This window comes from Myxine glutinosa, chromosome 2, assembly GCF_964187855.1.
Source record: "Myxine glutinosa chromosome 2, kmMyxGlut1.1, whole genome shotgun sequence".
In the NCBI taxonomy this organism is placed as follows: Eukaryota; Metazoa; Chordata; class Myxini; order Myxiniformes; family Myxinidae; genus Myxine; species Myxine glutinosa.
The window spans coordinates 30,205,844-30,223,607 of record NC_136262.1 but is presented as its reverse complement, the minus strand read 5'-3'; the positions used below and the strand labels follow the sequence as shown (position 1 = coordinate 30,223,607).

General features: G+C 44.5%; 1 protein-coding gene across 2 annotated transcripts in view; it reads right to left on the bottom strand.

The window, feature by feature from the left end:
• The window catches only part of SKIC8 (SKI8 subunit of superkiller complex), a 23,723-nt gene extending 5,959 nt beyond the window's left edge, over window positions 1–17,764 (bottom strand). The window contains exons 1-7 of one of the 2 annotated variants that reach the window (XM_078773060.1): window positions 17,617–17,764; window positions 15,123–15,146; window positions 14,935–14,962; window positions 14,688–14,793; window positions 13,229–13,401; window positions 12,965–13,113; window positions 3,531–3,624 (exon numbers count right to left, since the gene is read on the bottom strand). In XM_078773060.1, coding sequence (XP_078629186.1) covers window positions 3,531–3,624; window positions 12,965–13,113; window positions 13,229–13,401; window positions 14,688–14,793; window positions 14,935–14,962; window positions 15,123–15,134 — 562 coding nt within the window. In that variant the 5' untranslated portion in view covers window positions 15,135–15,146; window positions 17,617–17,764. Of the gene's footprint in view, window positions 1–3,530; window positions 3,625–12,964; window positions 13,114–13,228; window positions 13,402–14,687; window positions 14,794–14,934; window positions 14,999–15,122; window positions 15,147–17,616 lie in introns of those variants that run through there. The other variant, XM_078773059.1, reaches the window with a different exon arrangement.

The following is a 17,764-nucleotide window of genomic DNA, read 5'->3' as shown; positions in this document are numbered from 1 at the left end:
AGAATTCCCAGGATGAGTTGATGTCAGAGGCAGTCGAGATGGGAGACCAGTCCAGATGATTGATGGCTGCTTGAAGACCGTGCCAGTTGGCCTGAGTGAAATGCCAGACTCGTCGACGCTGAGGAGGCTCTCTGAAAATGGTCAGAGAGATGTCCACTTTAACAAGCACATGATCAGAAGAGCCGATTGGAGCAGAAGAAGAGCAGCAGACATTTTCAGGGAAGTTAGTCATAACCAAGTCCAGAAGAGAAGATTCTCCGTTGACTGAGATCCGGGTTGGGAAATTGACAGATTGTGTCAGTCCCAGTGAGCCACAGAAGTCCTTTGCTGAAGAGCCATGGCTGGTGAGAGAGGTACCCACCCCCAGCCAACTGGCATGGTGACAGTTGAAATCACCACATATGAGGAAGAGAGAGTTGGGATGGGTAGATAGAAGTTGGTCCATATTATCAGACAGCGAGATGTCGATGGAGTCATCACTGTTTGGTGGACGGTACAACACGCATATGAACAAAAGGTGGGAGCGAAGGGGAAGCCGTAGCCAAAGGTATTCCTGGGGGTGAGGTGGAGAGAGGGCAGTGCAGGGCGAGTGAGGAAGAGAGTTTTTTATAAAGATAGCAACCCCACCTCCAGGACGAGGCCCAGGTCTATCATACCGGAGGAGGGAGTAACCTGGGAGAGATACCAAGGAATCAGAGACATCATGAAGGAGGAAGGTTTCTGTTAAGCAGATCACGTCTGGTTTGTCAGAAGCAACCTGTATGGAGAGATCAGTTAAGTTTGAGCGAAGGCCCCGGATGTTTGAGGTCCATACTGTTAAGGAAGAGGAAGGGGGAGCATCGGATACAGAACAGGGGGGGGGGGGGGGGGGGGAGCGGTAGGGCAGGATGTGGAAGAGGAGGAAGAGGTAGGGAGAGCTGTTGCAGGTGTGTCAGAGATTACAGAATAGCTTGGAGAAAGGGAAGAATGGGGCGGACAAAAGGTTTGATGGTGTTTGGGTGAGGCGCAGTGAGGTGTTATTTGAGGAGGGGGAAGAGTGAGGCAGAAGGTTGAGGAAGATGAAGGTGAAAGTTGGAAGGGGGAAGAAGCGGGGAGGACGCTTTGAGGAGGAGGGGTGAGAGGGGATTCTAGGAGGGGAGGAGTGAGGGAGAGTCTCGGAGGGGAGGGGTGTGGGGGTAGTTTAGGAGGGAAGGGGGCAGCGGGGGAGATTTGAAAGGGATGGGTGTTTGGGAAGATTTGGGGGGGAGGGGCAAGGGGGAAGATTTGACAGAGATGGGTGATGGGGAAGATTTGGAGGGGAGGGGTGTGATTGGATTTTGAAAAGTGTACGATTTATGGGAAACGAACATTTATTGCAAAATGAGTTTCTTGAGACATTCGAGTCAAAAATACGTTTGAGGACGCTGAAGGGTGGGTAGAGTTCTGGAGAGTTTAGGGAATGAATGAAAGATGCACTGTAAGAGATGGAATTTTTTTTTTTGAATGAATAGAATTGGTGAGCAAGTCGAAAGCATCCTTTTATAGAAGAAGTAGAAAAAAGTGTTATAGAATATGACATAATAATAAAGTTCTTCAGGGGACAGATGAAACATGTATTAACAACTTGATCACGTGATCTCGAACAACGTGGTCGAAGAACGAAAGAACAAATAACGAAGAACGAAAGACCAAAAGAACGAAGAACGAAAGAACAAATAAGAACGCACAAGCGGATAAGAACAGGGAAGGAAAAAAAATTTTGGGTTTTTTTTGAGATTTTAAAACAAGGGAGTATGGGTGAAAAGACCGTGAAAAACAGAGACTGAAAGTAGTTGCAGCGCGATCGAAGAATCGCTGAGACAAAAAACAAAAGCCTCAAGCCAAGGTCTGAGGACACGGTAGCCGACTAGTACTACACTAGGCCTCAGAATACACGATACGAAAAAAACCGACGATTCTGTACACAGGTATGAAAAACCAACACCGAGAAACCTATTAAAGTCACCCCAATAGGTACATGCACCGAAAGAAAGATAAAGATACGACAAAAACACAAATGTGAAAGATCACTTAGCTTCTTCAAAAGCGTGAGCGCATGGAACAGCTTCGAAAAGACGTGACCTCGCCGTGATCTCGCGAGATCTCCAATCTCGCGAGGTTGAACAGTTAACTTCAGCGTAAAGTTCTGAGTGTATTCAGTTGGGTGCGAGTAGAGTCGTGAAGCTTGACCCAAGTTAATTAGTCGGGTTAGAGTTCTCCCTGCGGGGTTTCCCCAGGTTGCATCCAGGGAGCAGAGGCCGTCCCAGTCGAGTCAGAGATAGCGGCGTTAGGTCCGTCCTGGCACAGGGCTCCAAACAGGTGGTGGTCACCACTAACTGCAGTTATACCTTCACATCAATTCCCTCCCCAGTGAGTTTGCTTTGTCAACGTGCTCCACCACTCACCATTCCCAACCCTCCATCCTACATGGGTGTGCGGCCGGAAGTAGAGGTATTAATTTTCTCCCGCCTCTGGAACAAACTCCCTCACTCTCTTCAATCCCACTCCTCCCTCCAGGTCTTTAAAACAGCTGTTCACCACCATCTCTTATCTTCCCCCATCCAAAACCTTGATCTTTTCTACCCCTGCTAATTTCACCCAAAATCCACTTTTTTGAAATACTAACTTCTTTCCTGGAAGTCCTTGTTGTACTGTGTTTATACTTCTCCCACCCCCCCCCCCCCCCCCTCCCACGCCGCCTTCCCCCAATCCCTCTCCATCCCACACATTCCCGATGTCCCTGCTCTTAAATGTTGTGTTTATGTGCTTCCCCTTCTCTCCCCATCTTGTCTACCGCTCCCCTTTTTATATACTTTGTTTGTTTGTCTCTGATTTATTTTTGTGATAAATGTTAGCTTTCACGAGCCTCGATTCTGTATACAAAAAAAAATAAAAAAATGGGTGTGTGTTCATTGGTCGTGCTATGTGAAGGCTTCCATCAGGACTTGTGCCTCGTGTCCATCATGTATCATATATGTGTGTGTGTGTGTGTTTTTGCTCATTTTATATTGTCACCATCAGGTCATTAAGTTGTGTTGAAACAGCGTGAAGTTGCCATCTTTGTTTACCATTTACCAGGAAGAAGCACCAGGTCGTGATGGCTGTTGGAATTGCCCAGTTAGATAATTTGGAACTCTTGGGGCAGTCGCCCATGTACGGTTACCATTCACGAAGGTTTGCGCACTTTACAATACTGTCCTCTAACTAATTATTTTATTATACCATTTAATTAACATGAAACTGGCAGTCTATAGCAATCTTCTCAATGTTCATTTTTACTGGAAAGAAAAATCTTTATCTTGTGGGATTTGCCATGTGAGACATTAAAGGAGAAACTAAAGTGTCGTTCGATATTCACGTTACACGGTCTGTTGTCCACTTTCCCCACATGTGGTGATTGTACATTGTCGAGTTAAACCCATGTAACATTTGTGTACCATTTTGAAGATTACTGTATCGTTAGATAATGGCAGAATCATCCATGGAATACGGTAAATAATGCTGGGTCACACCTTCCAGCGTGTGCAGCAACTTGCCGGTGGCCATGTCAAACACATTTATGATTCCATCAATCGCACCACTGGCCAAGCACTTGCCGTCGGGGCTCTGCGTACGGGAAAACACGACCACAACGCATTCATCAATATCCTGCATCCATTATTATTGGGGGTTGTGCCTGTTGGGTGCACCCATCTGAGGTCTTTGTTGGTGATTATCACAGTTTCACATCTCATTTGCGACATCGATTTGTTCATTGACTGCCAGAGTGTTTTGCAATTCATGTACAAGGACCCAATGTTTCAAAATCCTCTCGTCCCAGCACAACTTTTTATGCATGTACGAGGGTGGTTCAAAGGTGACGTGGACTTTTATGTGTGCAACATGTAAAAAAAAAAAATCGTTCATTATGCTGAAAGTTTGTGCAATATTGTCTATTCAATATATGCTGCTCAAAGCATTCTGCATAAAACCAAGATGGTGACCAACAGTCTCGTGTACCTTGCTTGGGACAGGTGTTTGCCATCAAGTTCATTGTATGGAAGGTACGGGCTGAAATTCAGAGTTAAACTGGCTGCACAATGTGGTCATGCATGTTTAAATGACCCAGAGTTGACAACGGTCATGAGTCAGTGACGTTCACGAGCATTCCGACATGCAACTGCTATCACTCAAATATTAAACGTGTTCGACAGCTAATTTTGGAGAATTGTCAGATTACCATGTGGGCATTGTGAAATAATTGGATGACCCTGTTGGAAGTGTATAAACAATCATTCATTCTCGCATGGAATTCAATAAGTTTGGTATATGGTGGTTACAAAAGACCTCAAAAGTACATGGGTACTCCAAGAAAAGTTGGACTAGGAAGTTCCACATCACTTTCCCATTTATAAAGTTTTGATGATAGGTTGCGATTTTAATCTCTTTGGAATAACCACACAACGCACATTTGCATGGCACTACGTTTATAAATGAGGCCGTCAAAGCACGTATCCTATGGCAGCATACATGTCCCAAAGATGACACCCTAATCATACAGTCATAAATTAGAGCATTTTTGAGAAATTACATATGCACTAAACAGTCAAAAAAACCTTAACACCTGAAAATAATGCATTGCAGATCTTTAAAAGTATACTTCTAACAGTAATTTTTTTTTTGTGACACAGAACAATACAAAATACTTATCTTCCTTTTTTAAGTATAAAATTTTGATCCATTTTGTCCGACCTGAGATATTGGCCTTTAAAGATGAAAGGCCAAAATACGGAAATTTCGTAATTTTCGTTTCTTTGAGACCAAAACTTCTTAAAACACAATTTTTTTTCATAAAAATTGATGTAAACCACTCGGAGGGCTTTTAGCTTCTGTAACCTGAGTAATCAATTTAAACTGGAATATGTACTGTGCATCTATGGCTACAAAATTGAAAAAAGGAACACAGCTTGGCTCATTTTTTTGGCCAGGGGTTATGTTACAGCCTGAATGATTGTTTTAGATTTTTTTTTACAACTTAATTAAAAATGAAAAGCTGAAATATCTTCAGTCAATAAGTATTCAACCCCCTTTGCTATGACTCTGCAAATTGAGCTAAGGTGCATCCAAATTTTTCTTTTTTTTTGTATACAAGATCGAGGCTCATGTAAGAGCTAACATTAATCACACAAAAAAAAAAGATACATAAAACATAATAAAGGGAGCAGAAGACAAGATGGGGAGAGGGAGGGAAGTACACAAGTACAACAGTAGAGAATAGGGGCATCGGGAGATCTGTAGAGGGGGGGGGGGGGGGAGGGAGGGAAGTACACAAGTACAACAGTAGAAAATAGGGACATCGGGAGATCTGTAGGGGGGGAGTGAGGAGGCATGGGCGGGGGGGGGGGGGTGAGGGGAGGAGGCATGGGAAGGGGGGGGGGGGTGGCAGAGGTAAAAACAAGTGGACACTGCCAGGACTTCCATGAAGGAAGTCGGTATTTCAAAAAAAATTCAAAAAATCTGGGGTGAATTAATGGGGGTAGAAACGATCAAGGTTTTGGATGAGGGAAGATAAGAGATGGTGGTGAACAGCTGTTTTAAAGACCTGGAGGGTGGAGTGGGATTGAACATTGAGGGATGTTGGTTCCAGAGGCAGGAGAAAAGAGGAATGAAAGAGTGAAGGTGAGCAGAGAGTCTAGATTTTGGCAGTTTAACCATCAGAGGGTTGCTGGCAGATCTTGTGCGACCTGTGGGAATATTTGGGGGACAGAGCACAGACAGAGCTGGGGGAGCTAGGCCGGAGAGTAGTCGGTAGAAGACAGAAAGACCACCAACCTGCCTGCGGTGAGTGAGTGAAAGGCCCTCAGATTTAGCTTCATCGCGGGAGATTCCAATGATTCTGCAAGCTTTGGTTTCAACAGCGTGAAGCCGAGCTAGGTGTGAGGCAGGAGCTCCAGCCCAGAGTGGAGAGCAGTATTCCATTGAGCTGCAGATGAAAGCCTTGTATGTGGTGAGGAGCTCAGGTGTGCCAAGGAAGGACTTTGCACGATGGAGGATGGCCAGTTGGCAACTGGCTTTGGAGGCCAGCTTGGAAATGTGGTTTTCCCAGGAAAGACCATGGCAGATAGTGAGACCCAAAAGCTTGAGTGACAGAACGTCTTGGAGAGGAATGTTGAGAAAGTAGATGGGAGGGTTTTCCAGACGGTCTTTATGGAGACATAGCGAGTGCGTGAGATTTGTCAGGATTGAAAGACATGCTCCACTTCTTTGACCAGTCTGTGATTTTGTCCAGGTCTGCAGAGAGTGGGGAGGCTGCAGACTGCCGATCTGAGGGATGAGGTATGGAGCAGCAGAGTTGAGTCATCAGCAAATAGAGAGGATTTTCCAGAGAGTTGGAGGGATCATTGATGAAGACCAGAAAAAGCACAGGGCCCAGAACATTGCCTTGGGGAACTCCAGCCTGAACAGGAAGGGGAGATGAGAGAAATCCATTCAAGGCCACACGTTGACTGCGACCAGAGAGGATGTCCGCAAGCCATGCGTGGAGGTTTCCATGGATACCATGGACGACAGTTTGGTGAGCAGGGCGGGGTGCCAGACCGTATCGAAGACACATGATATGTCAAGGGAGACAGCTCTGATTTCCTGTTTGGCATTGAGGACCTCCATCCATTGTTGAGACGGCAGAAGCAGCATGTCCAGAGTAGAATAACCTGGTCTGAAACCAAATTTGATCCTGTCATGATTTCCTTTGATCATCCTTGGTTTCTACTACTTAATTGGAGTCCACTTGTGGCCAATTCAATTGATTTGACATGATTTACAAAGAAACACACGTTGGCAGATCTTGTGCAGTCCCACAGTTGACAGTGCATGTCAGAGCAGAAACTCTACCATGAAGTAGATGGGAGGGTTTTCCAGACAGTTTTTATGGAGAGACATAGTGAGTGTGTGACATTTGTCAGGAGGATTTTCGAAATGTGCTGTCTAGAAAAATAGGAACTGTTCGGAGAACTCTGAGATAGAATTGTGAGGAGGCACAGATCTGGGGAAGGGTATAACACAATTTCTGGAGTGTTGGGAGTTCCCCAGATAGTGTAGCAGCATAGCAAACCTGTTGTGCATTTTGTGATACAAGCACCAAATGTGGCACAAATGTACATTAATATGTTGCGAACATTTTCAGATATTGGGCCACTTGAAATTCTCTCTTTATGTCCGCCATATTGGATTTCAAAATGGCCGCCACTTGAAATCTACATTTGCTATTATCTCTGGACGTAATGCAGCTATTGACTTGATTCTGGTATCTAAATGTATGTTTTTGGGGGCAAGGAATCCAATGGTACCAATTTCAACTTAATATTATCTATCACAGTCTGTTATATAATTTTATTTGGAAATTATCTAGGCAAATATTGGATTCAACACAATACTTTGAAAAGAATGTCTTAGTTCTGTAAATGTCTTAGGTATAATACTGACATGCTACATGGTCTAGTATTTGAGGCTAGGTGTACTGGTATCTGAGGCTAGGTGTATACCGGTACTGAAGATACGTGTACATAAACAGTGTCATGTTAACAAGTTCAGCATTGCCACAAGTACATGTATGTTGTTGACTCATCGTCATGTGCAGTCCCCTTCACACACACAGAGGGCTGTGCACTGAAGGGCAGCCTTTTTGCACTTGCAGCGCCTCACACACCCTTTCTTGCACTTGCAAGAAACCAGCTCAATGCAGCTGTGAGCTGCCTCAGTTAGCCTGGTCCAGTAAGGTGTGTACTGTCCTTCTCCAGTCCTTGACCAACCCCAGTTGGTTGGTGGAGGGAGCTCTGGTGCTGGCAGCAGTATCTGACCCCACACATGTCCACCTTGATACACTGCCCTCTTGACATGTTCCTCCAGAGCTGCCTTCATTGGAGGGATGAGCTGCACATTGTTCTTCCTTGCGAAGAGTTTCCTCCTGGCCTTGTCAATGTCTGTGCATTTGCTGGTTCGATCATACAACAGGATCACGAACCTCTCGATGATGCGCATTGCATCGTCTGGTATGTCACGAGGTGCAGAGGACAGCAGCAGCAGCGCCTCAGTGAGTTCTGGCAGTACCGTCCAGACTGCCCACGCAGTGTTCTTGCCATGTCTATGAAAACTAGACACAGTGTCGCATCCAGTTAGAGCGTGGAACATTGGCAGTGCACGAGCCTTCTCTCGTCCCAATCCAGCTGCTATTTTGTGTGCTGCTAGGTATCGGAAACTCTGGCCTGTTCCGAATGCCAGCCACAATTTGTCTTCTGGTTGCAACTCCTGTGCCAGGGACACTGCCAGCACCACAACATCGGTGTCTACAGTCCGGATGAGTATTGCATGGTGTCCATGCTGGACTGCGTGAGATGCATGCAGCAACATCCGACTGTCAGCCTCTTCATGGTTACATGGGGCGAGTGAGGTCAGATCTGGCAGTAGTGGCTTGCTGAGCACTGCCTCTCCATCAGTAATGACGAGTTGCTTGTCCTCCTGGTCAAACCATTCCATGAGAGCTGCTGAGAGGAACCTGAACAGCTCGGTCTTGTTGCTGTCCACTCGTAGGAAGTTCTGCCAGTTTCCTGGTATGGCTGCGGCAGCCACCACACGTCTCCGCACACCTTGTCCCCGCTTTGCACGTGTACTACCTTTCAGTGAATCAGCAAGGTAAGTATCCCAGACCAGATCCAGGCGTGACACTGTTTGCAGCTTCGTGGACATATATGGGATGAAGATCTGTTGTGCATACTCTTCAAAGGTCTTTGATGCAGCCGGCTTCAGCATCTGGACGATGGCTGCTCCATCAAGCACAATACAGGTCGTGACAGGAGTCTCTGTCTTTGCGTCGGAGACTTCTTCCAAGCATGTGAGGAGATCACTCTTGGTACCAGTGCAGAGGCTTCCACCATCAGACAATGCAGGAGGACATGCCTGATTCTCGTGACAAAAGAACTCCTCAAGGTTTCCATCCCTCGTCTGGCAGCCAATGTACAGGCGTGCGAAGAGTTCACGGTCATTCTTGATGGAGGCGAGCTGTTGCTGACCTTTGCTCTGGCTTCTTGGAGTGGAAGTGCTGAACACCTTCAGCTTGTTACGAGGAATGGGTGCGTCCACTGCCTTTGTTCTGTCCAACAGACACTCTCTGGTGAAAGCCTCGAACTGCTCTTGGCCAATCCTCTTGGCATTCATCACGGTCTCCACAGCAGCAGGATCTGCGATCTCCTTTGTGTCCAGTTTGACTACATCCTGACTCTCCTCCTCGAATGGGTTGCCCATCTCCTCTATGACACCGACGAGAGAGCGAACATCTTTCACAAATGAGGCCTGTACACTTGGCGTCTGATCATGATGACGTGTGTCTGCTGTTTGCCGTCTCCAGTGTTGGTTCCCATCCTGGAATTCTTCGATCACCCTGGCAACTTCTGGTCCCGCAACCATCCAGCGACGTAGGGCACTAGGGTTGTCAGTGAGCCCAACTGCTCCACCGTCTCCTTTGATGCAGGCATTATTCTGCTCATGTGCCTGGTCAATCGGGATTGAAGAGAACACCCTCTGTGTTTTCTGAACGGTGAAGTGGCTTTCCCTGAATTTCCTGGCTACATCTGGGTGTTTGATGGTGAGTTCGGTCATGTCCTTCAGGTGCACTGGTATCCACCTAGCATAGTGGGTGTGATCCAGTGCATGGAACCAGGGGACCAGCTCTGTCAGAGCATCGAGGTACATCATTAACGATCCCTGCCTGAGAGAACGCACATACACTAGAACCAACAGTTCTAGTTCCAGCACGGTTGCCCAGTAGTGAAACTGGGGGATGTCTTCTCCTCTCTGGCAACACCAGTCTTCAAACTCCGGAAGGTCCTCTGCATCCCTGGTTTCTCCCAGACAGTAGTGGTTGTAGGCACGGTGTTGCAGGATGTACAGTGCTGCTGCAGTCACTTGACTTGGCTTGGCACACTTGGGGAATTAGTTTTGTGAGATTATGCCGGAATTAAATTTTCACCCATACCGGAGGCAAGAAGAGAAATAAAATCACATGAGATTCTTTAGTTAAAAAATATTCCCAAATTTATTGAATATTTACAAAACATTTGAATTCATAAATTCTTACAATATTTACACAGCCAAGATTTAAATATAAATCAGTCTAAACTCTTATTAGGTTGGACAGTACATTTTCCAGACATACCCCGTTCTGTTAATTACAGCCTTCGTGTTAAATTCAGAACATGTCAAAACTGTCAGTGTGGAATACACACTTCACTCAAAATACTACTTTATATAAAACATTTCTAATTTAAAGCCTTATAGTAAGAATTTCAGATAAACCCCAAAAAAGTAAGACCAGGTTGGCTATGAGACAACCTGCCTCTGTCGTGCCCACCAGACAAGTGGTTTTAGCCAGCACACATGTGTATCAGGTAAGCTTGTGCTGAGTACATCATACCTGAACAACTCAGTGAGGCAGAACACAGCAGTGCACACCAGGGTGACCCCTTCAGTGCATAAACCAATTAACCTGTCCACTGCAGGGCATATAGAAATGAAGTTATTTTCTGCATATAATAATAATATAAGTTCAGTTCTATATAACAATTTCTGTTATCACCACTACCACTACAACTACCACTACTACAAGCTTTGTCTGGAATTTTGTGGACTAACAGACAAACAGACATACAGACAAGCTGGGATCAAAACATTACCTCCTTCCACCATTGAGTGTAGAGGTAAACATCATGGAAATTATATCATGCCCTAGATTTAATTCATGCTTACCCGTGTATTTGCTTCACTGGTTCACAAGGTCTTTTGCATACATGTAATTCAGACTCTCGTCTTCATTGCTGACCACACAATGTTGTCTAGCTGAGCCCAGATTGTATGTAATTAACTCATTTATGTGGAGTCACAAGGTGATTTAAACACAGCCACACACAAAGAACACAATTGATGTGGGTCAACACACATGCAGCCTCTCTACTCTTTTATTTGGGTCAGGGCTGTGATTAAAGACATGTAGTGGAGTCATGTTTGTAAACATTGTTAAAGACATGCTACAGTGCATTGTTAAGGAAACAAGACAGATGGAAGCCTATACAAGAAATTTCTGTACTCTAGAAACACAAAAGATGGCTTAAAGGGTCTAGGAAAAGGGGATTATGCATGTTTGGTATTTATTGACAATATGAATGTAATGTTACATAAAATATGCATATGAAAAACACAAATGAATGGGTCACTTTGTTTCCTAATGGGATATGAATTTATATTTTAGACTGCCAGTATATATGAGCTTGTCTGAGTTGTTACTAGTGATTTAGTATAGTTTATTTATTTATTTATATTTACAGAACTAAGACATTCTTTTCAAAGTATTGTGTTGAATCCAATATTTGCCTAGATAATTTCCAAATAAAATTATATAACAGACTGTGATAGATAATATTAAGTTGAAATTGGTACCATTGGATTCCTTGCCCCCAAAAACATACATTTAGATACCAGAATCAAGTCAATAGCTGCATTACGTCCAGAGATAATAGCAAATGTAGATTTCAAGTGGCGGCCATTTTGAAATCCAATATGGCGGACATAAAGAGAGAATTTCAAGTGGCCCAATATCTGAAAATGTTCGCAACATATTAATGTACATTTGTGCCAAATTTGGTGCTTGTATCACAAAATGCACAATTCTTTGAATATTTGGGCTAAGCCGCCCCACTAAGAGCACAGTGAACTTCATCATTAGGAAATGGAAAGAATATGGAATTACCCAGACTCTTCCTAGAGCTGGCCGTCCGACCAAATTGAGCAACTAAGCAAGAAGGACTTTGATCACAGAGGTGACCAAGAACCCCATGACCAATATGACAGAACTATAGAGTTCCTTGACTGAGATTGGAGAACCTGCCGGAAGGACAACAGTCTCTGCAACATTTCATAAATCTAGCCTTTATGGGAGAGTGGCCAGACGGAAGCCACTCCTGAGAAAAAGGCACATGACAGCATGTTTGGAGTTTGCAAAAAGGCATGTGAAAGTCAGGAAGGGCATCCGGCCATAAAAACATTGCCTCAAACAGGGAACCATGATTGTCATGGGGCCCGCAAGGCTAACCCCCGCTCTAGCGCGGAAAATGGCCTTAAAACGATCATTCATATTCATTCATTCATGTGAAAGACTATGAGAGCATGAGGCAAAATATTCTGTGGTTTGACGAGACGAAAATTGAACTCTTTGGCCTGAATGCAAAGCGCTACATCTGGTGGAAACCAAGCATAGCTCATCACCGATCTAACACCATCCCTACCATGAAGCATGGTGGTGGCAGTATCATGCTATGAGGATGTTTTTCAGCGGCAGGGACTGGGTGACTTGCAATGAATGGTTGCATGGAACAATGAATGGTAGTGGGAACAATGAATGGTTGCGTCAGGAGGTAATCATAGTAGAATTACTCGGTCATGACAGGAATAAGAACCACCTTTGGAGGCCATTTCTCCCCGCAGAGCAGGGGTTTGTCTTTTTCGGACACCGTGGTCCCCTTTTTTGAAGCAATGTTTTATGGCCAGATGCCCTTCCTGCCGCCAACACGGTTAGTCGTCTTTTGCGACACACAGGGAATTACCGGTGAACTGGTACTCAATTTGCCGACCTCGGAAGGATGACAGGCTGAGTCGACCCCCTGGCGTTAATTCAGTGATTGACCGGGATTCGAACCCAGGATCCGACGATCCCAAGCTGGCACCCTAACCACTAAGCCAACACCAGGCTACCGGTCATAACAGGAATAACAGTAAAAATTCAAATGGTTCACTGATGATCGTCAGGCAGGGGGTAATTTTCCTGCATCTGATGGCCTGCATGTCACACTGATCCACAGAGTGTGGTTGAAAGGGTTGGGTTTGCAGTTGAAACAAAAAAACATTGGGGAAGAAAGGTACTTACATATGCTATGCTGATAATAAATTTCCCCCTCGTGTCAAAGGATGACTCTTTCTTCCCGCTCTCGACACCAAAGATATTCACTTTGCCGGTGTGACTTCCGGTAGCCAGGAATTGCGAGTCCGGTGAGAAGGCGACCGACCATGCGTCCACTGGAATTGAAGCACACGATTGATGCACCGTTAATGTACGTATGTTATCAACACATTGAAATACAAACAATATATCAAAAGGTTTATCGTAATCATCAACTCGATCCTTACGCACCGGGACCTGCATCAATGGTTTTCAATTTCTCTCCAGATTCCAGGTTCCAGATATGAAGTCCAGCATCAAGCGAGCTGGAGGCAGCCAAGGTCCCCGTGTGGCTGATGTCCACAGACACTACTCCCAACCGTTGACCGTCAAATGTCCACTGTAGTTCTAGTTTATCGTCCATCCTTGAAAAATAAAAACAAGGTTAAGAATTATCCTGATTGTGATGTACCACGCCTCTGTTACAGAGCGTTGGTGCGGCCGAAGCAGTTTTTTGGCAAGGCATATACTGGGGGAGGTGCTATTGTCTTCTCCGTAGTCGTTAGGGCAGGAATTTTTAATTTGTTCATGTCAGCAATATCTCGCCGACTCATTGTAAAAGACACCATGGAATATTTAATGTTTTTCCTTCAACGAATAAAGGCAGACGGAATATGCTCACATCTGAGCATTTAGCACATGATACTGTGATCTCATGATGAAATGCTGTGTCTCAATCTATCTAGATTCTATATTCATGTCCACAACTTCTGTAAAAGCAGAATGATCCCTCCTAATGTTGTCCTACATTTAAAAAACAACATGCACACACTGAGAATATGGTTATTATATATAATATATAATATCTATATCTATAAAAGGCAAAAATCTCTCTATCTCTTTGTATGTAGGTATCTGTTCTATGCACGGCCACATCTTTTAAGTTACAAACTCCAAACTCGGGGTACAAATACAGCTTTGCGTGGGGGGGTACCATAGGCTATGTGGCCGCAGCCTCACGCAGGGGTGTGGGTGGCTGGTGGGGGCATACATTTTCTATGTCGACATGTACCGTGTAGCGCCACCTGGTGGTGGTCGCAGAAGGTATTACAATTACCTTTTTATCTGGGCAACACCGAGGTTAAATCACTCTTCGAATGAGTAAATTTGTCCTCCTCCTCTTCCCCCTCCCTCCTCCTTCCTCCTTCCCCACCCGACCCACCCTGTCCAGGAGTTGGTGTTGCTGTCTGCGTATGTCCAGAATTCTATTCCTAACTCGATTTCAAGATCAACCAGTGGTGGAAGAGGTTCAGCCCCTTGAACCTTTCGGCCTCACCATCAGCCAGGACCTCTCCTGGGCCGACTATATAACAAACCTGCCTCCAAAGCCAGCCGCAAACTGGGAATCTTCTGTCGTTCAAAGTCATTCCTTAAAAAAAATCTATCCCACAGACTGAAGTTCTTGTCCCCCTCGTCCCACTATCAAAAAATAGATATCCACAACCTTTTCAGCCTGCAGATGTAATAAATAATCCAAACGAGCTAGAATGTCCAATATTTCCTTATGAAAAATAATTTTTTTTGCAAGGATCTGGATGATTATAAAAAGCTTCATTGTCTGGGACTTTACGATGCTGATAATTCAGAAGAGACGAATGTTAAAGATTTAATGAGCACACATTCAGTAAAGGCTATAAACACAAATACCTACCATTTCCAGCATTTTACTGTGTTGTCAACAGAACCCGTGACGATGTTTTCTGATCCATCGTTTTCATTTTTACCCCAAGCCACTGTCCATATGGCATCAGTATGGGCTGGTAAAACAAACAACGGGCATCAAAAATATCAATTCAAACAAACCTTTCGTAAAAAAAAAATTTGCATTCTGCATTTTCATCATTCATAAAAGCAGATATTCCATCATATATATGTGAAAACAACATTCCATATCTTACCATGCTCTTGCTTGAACAATACACTGTACTGGAAATGAAAACAATACATTTGCTTAGTGTTAAAGTAAGCGAGAAAGAAATAATAGAAATAAAATATAAATAAAATAAAAGAAATAAAATAAAAGAAATAAAATAGAAAGAAAAATAAAAAGTTTCATTATAAAATATTGAAATAAAATAGCACATACCTGTGTGCTCATTTCAAAAATCACCTGGATGAAAAAAAAAACCCAAAACAATTAGTCACTTAAGCTAGCACGTGCAATAAATAAATAAGTAATCAAATATATGGACATAAACCACAACAACAGGCATTTTAAGGCCATTTTCCCTGCTCGAGCGAGGGTTAGCCTTGCGGTCCCCATGAAGATCTTCTCCATCTTGCCCTATTTTCTGCATCTCCCCTTGTTAACCCCCTTGCCCGCATTTCTTCTTCCACCACCTTTAGCCAAGTCTTTCTCGGTCTTCCCCGTCCTCTACTTCCTTCTACATTCATTTACATCACTCTTCTCAACCAGTCACTTTCATCCTTCCTCAACACATGACCAAACCATCTCAACCTGTTCCTCTTCACAGCATCAATCACAGGCTCTATTCCCATCATCTTTCGCAATTCATCATTTGTCTTCCTCTCTCTCAACGATACTCCGCACATCCACCGAACCATTCACATTTCCACCCTTTCCAGCCTTCGTTGCTGCTCTACGTTCATTACCCATGTCTCGCTCCCATAAATCATAACACTTCTCACACATGAAGCAGACACCTTTCCCTTCAGCTTCAACGACACTCCCCTCCTCGTCAGCACGCCACTCAGTTCCCGAAACTTCTTCCATGGTATATGGACATAAACAGTGTCTTATAACTAGTCGGGATTTTGCCCGATGAATACTGTTAGATGATTGTACTTTGCTTTTTTCCCTTAATAATGGAGTTTCATGAACAATGGACGACTCAAAGACAATCAGCCATTGTGGAGATCTACTTATCAACCGATATTCTCCATTATCAAGACTTAGAGCAATTTCTGTTGACAGATCAAAGTTAGTGAAGCACCATCTGAATGTTACTTGATGATGTCTTGGATATTTTTGTGGTGTTTTTGTGGTGTGGTGTACCGCAGTGTCCGAGGTTTGCAATGTGTGGAAGCTGTTGTTTGAAGTCCCAACAAACCAGATCATCAGCAAGAGTTGCACATGAAGAGAACATCAATGTCTTGTATTTTGGCGAATGAGTTGCATTTCTTATCGAGTTACCCAGTTCCGTTTATTCTCATGAGTGGCCTCAAGAGGTTATTCTCATGAGTGGCCTCAAGAGGTTATTCTCATGAGTGGCCTCAGGAGGTTATTCTCATGAGTGGCCTCAGGAGGTTATTCTCATGAGTGGCCTCAAGAGGTTATTCTCACGAGTGGCCTCAAGAGGTTATTCTCATGGGTGGCATCAAGAGGTCATTCTCAGGAGTGGCATCAAGAGGTTATTCTCATGAGTGGCCTTAAGAGGTTATTCTCACGAGTGGCATCAGGAGGTCATTCTCATGGGTGGCACCAAGAGGTTATTCTCACGAGTGGCATCAAGAGGTTATTCTCATGGGTGGCATCAAGAGGTTATTCTCATGAGTGGCCTCAAAAGGTTATTCTCATGGGTGGCACCAAGAGGTTATTCTCACGAGTGGCATCAAGAGGTCATTCTCATGAGTGGCCTCAGGTTATTCTCATGGGTGGCACCAAGAGGTCATTCTCATGAGTGGCCTCGAGGTTATTCTCATGGGTGGCACCAAGAGGTTATTCTCACGAGTGGTATCAGGAGGTCATTCTCATGGGTGGCATCAAGAGGTTATTCTCATGGGTGGCACCAAGAGGTTATTCTCATGGGTGGCACCAAGAGGTTATTCTCATGGGCGGCCTCAAGAGGTTATTCTCATGGGCGGCCTCAAGAGGTTATTCTCATGAGTGGCCTCAAGAGGTTATTCCCATGGGTGGCACCAAGAGGTTATTCTCACGAGTGGCCTCAAGACGTTATTCTCATGGGTGGCATCAGGAGGTTATTCTCATGGGTGGCATCAAGAGGTCATTCTCAGGAGAGGCCTCAAGACGTTATTCCCATGGGTGGCATCAGGAGGTCATTCTCATGGGTGGCATCAAGAGGTTATTCTCATGAGTGGCATCAGGAGGTCATTCTTATGGGTGGCATCAAGAGGTCATTCTCAGGAGTGGCGAGGAAAGGGCGACTCCAAGTATACAACTCTTTGGAATGATATGACCAACTATGGACATTTTTGGAACTCGGTGTGGTCATGTCACGTGGTGTCCTGTGTATAAGAACAATGAGAATCGAAGAACAATGCAGCTTGAGAGCAGCTAAATTGTCCCCATTCGTCTACAGAAGACAACGGGCCGAATTCATCCAGATCTTTAAAATCATTAAGCGAATCGACAAAACTGACGTTCAGAAATTCTTTGTGATGGATAAAAGCTCGAGAACCGGAGGTCATGACAAGAGGACAAGGAACACAGCACTCACTGCACATCACTACTACTGTGCTTACTCTGCCAGCAGCGTCAATAAATGTAATGTCATGATCTACCGGGACACGTTATCGATGCAACGACTAATACTATCATTATCAATCAAGCAGTTCATGTCCGCACTCGAGAAACATTGGGCTGAAAGTACAGTCCTTACCAACAATGTTCCAGTACAGTAACGAACGATAAATAAACAATTAAATGCTTCACGTCTCCAGTTTCAGTAAAGATTCCTGTCACACACACAACGCGTGGGGTGGATCAAACGCGTCGCGCTCAATCGACGTCACGACGATGACGATCCC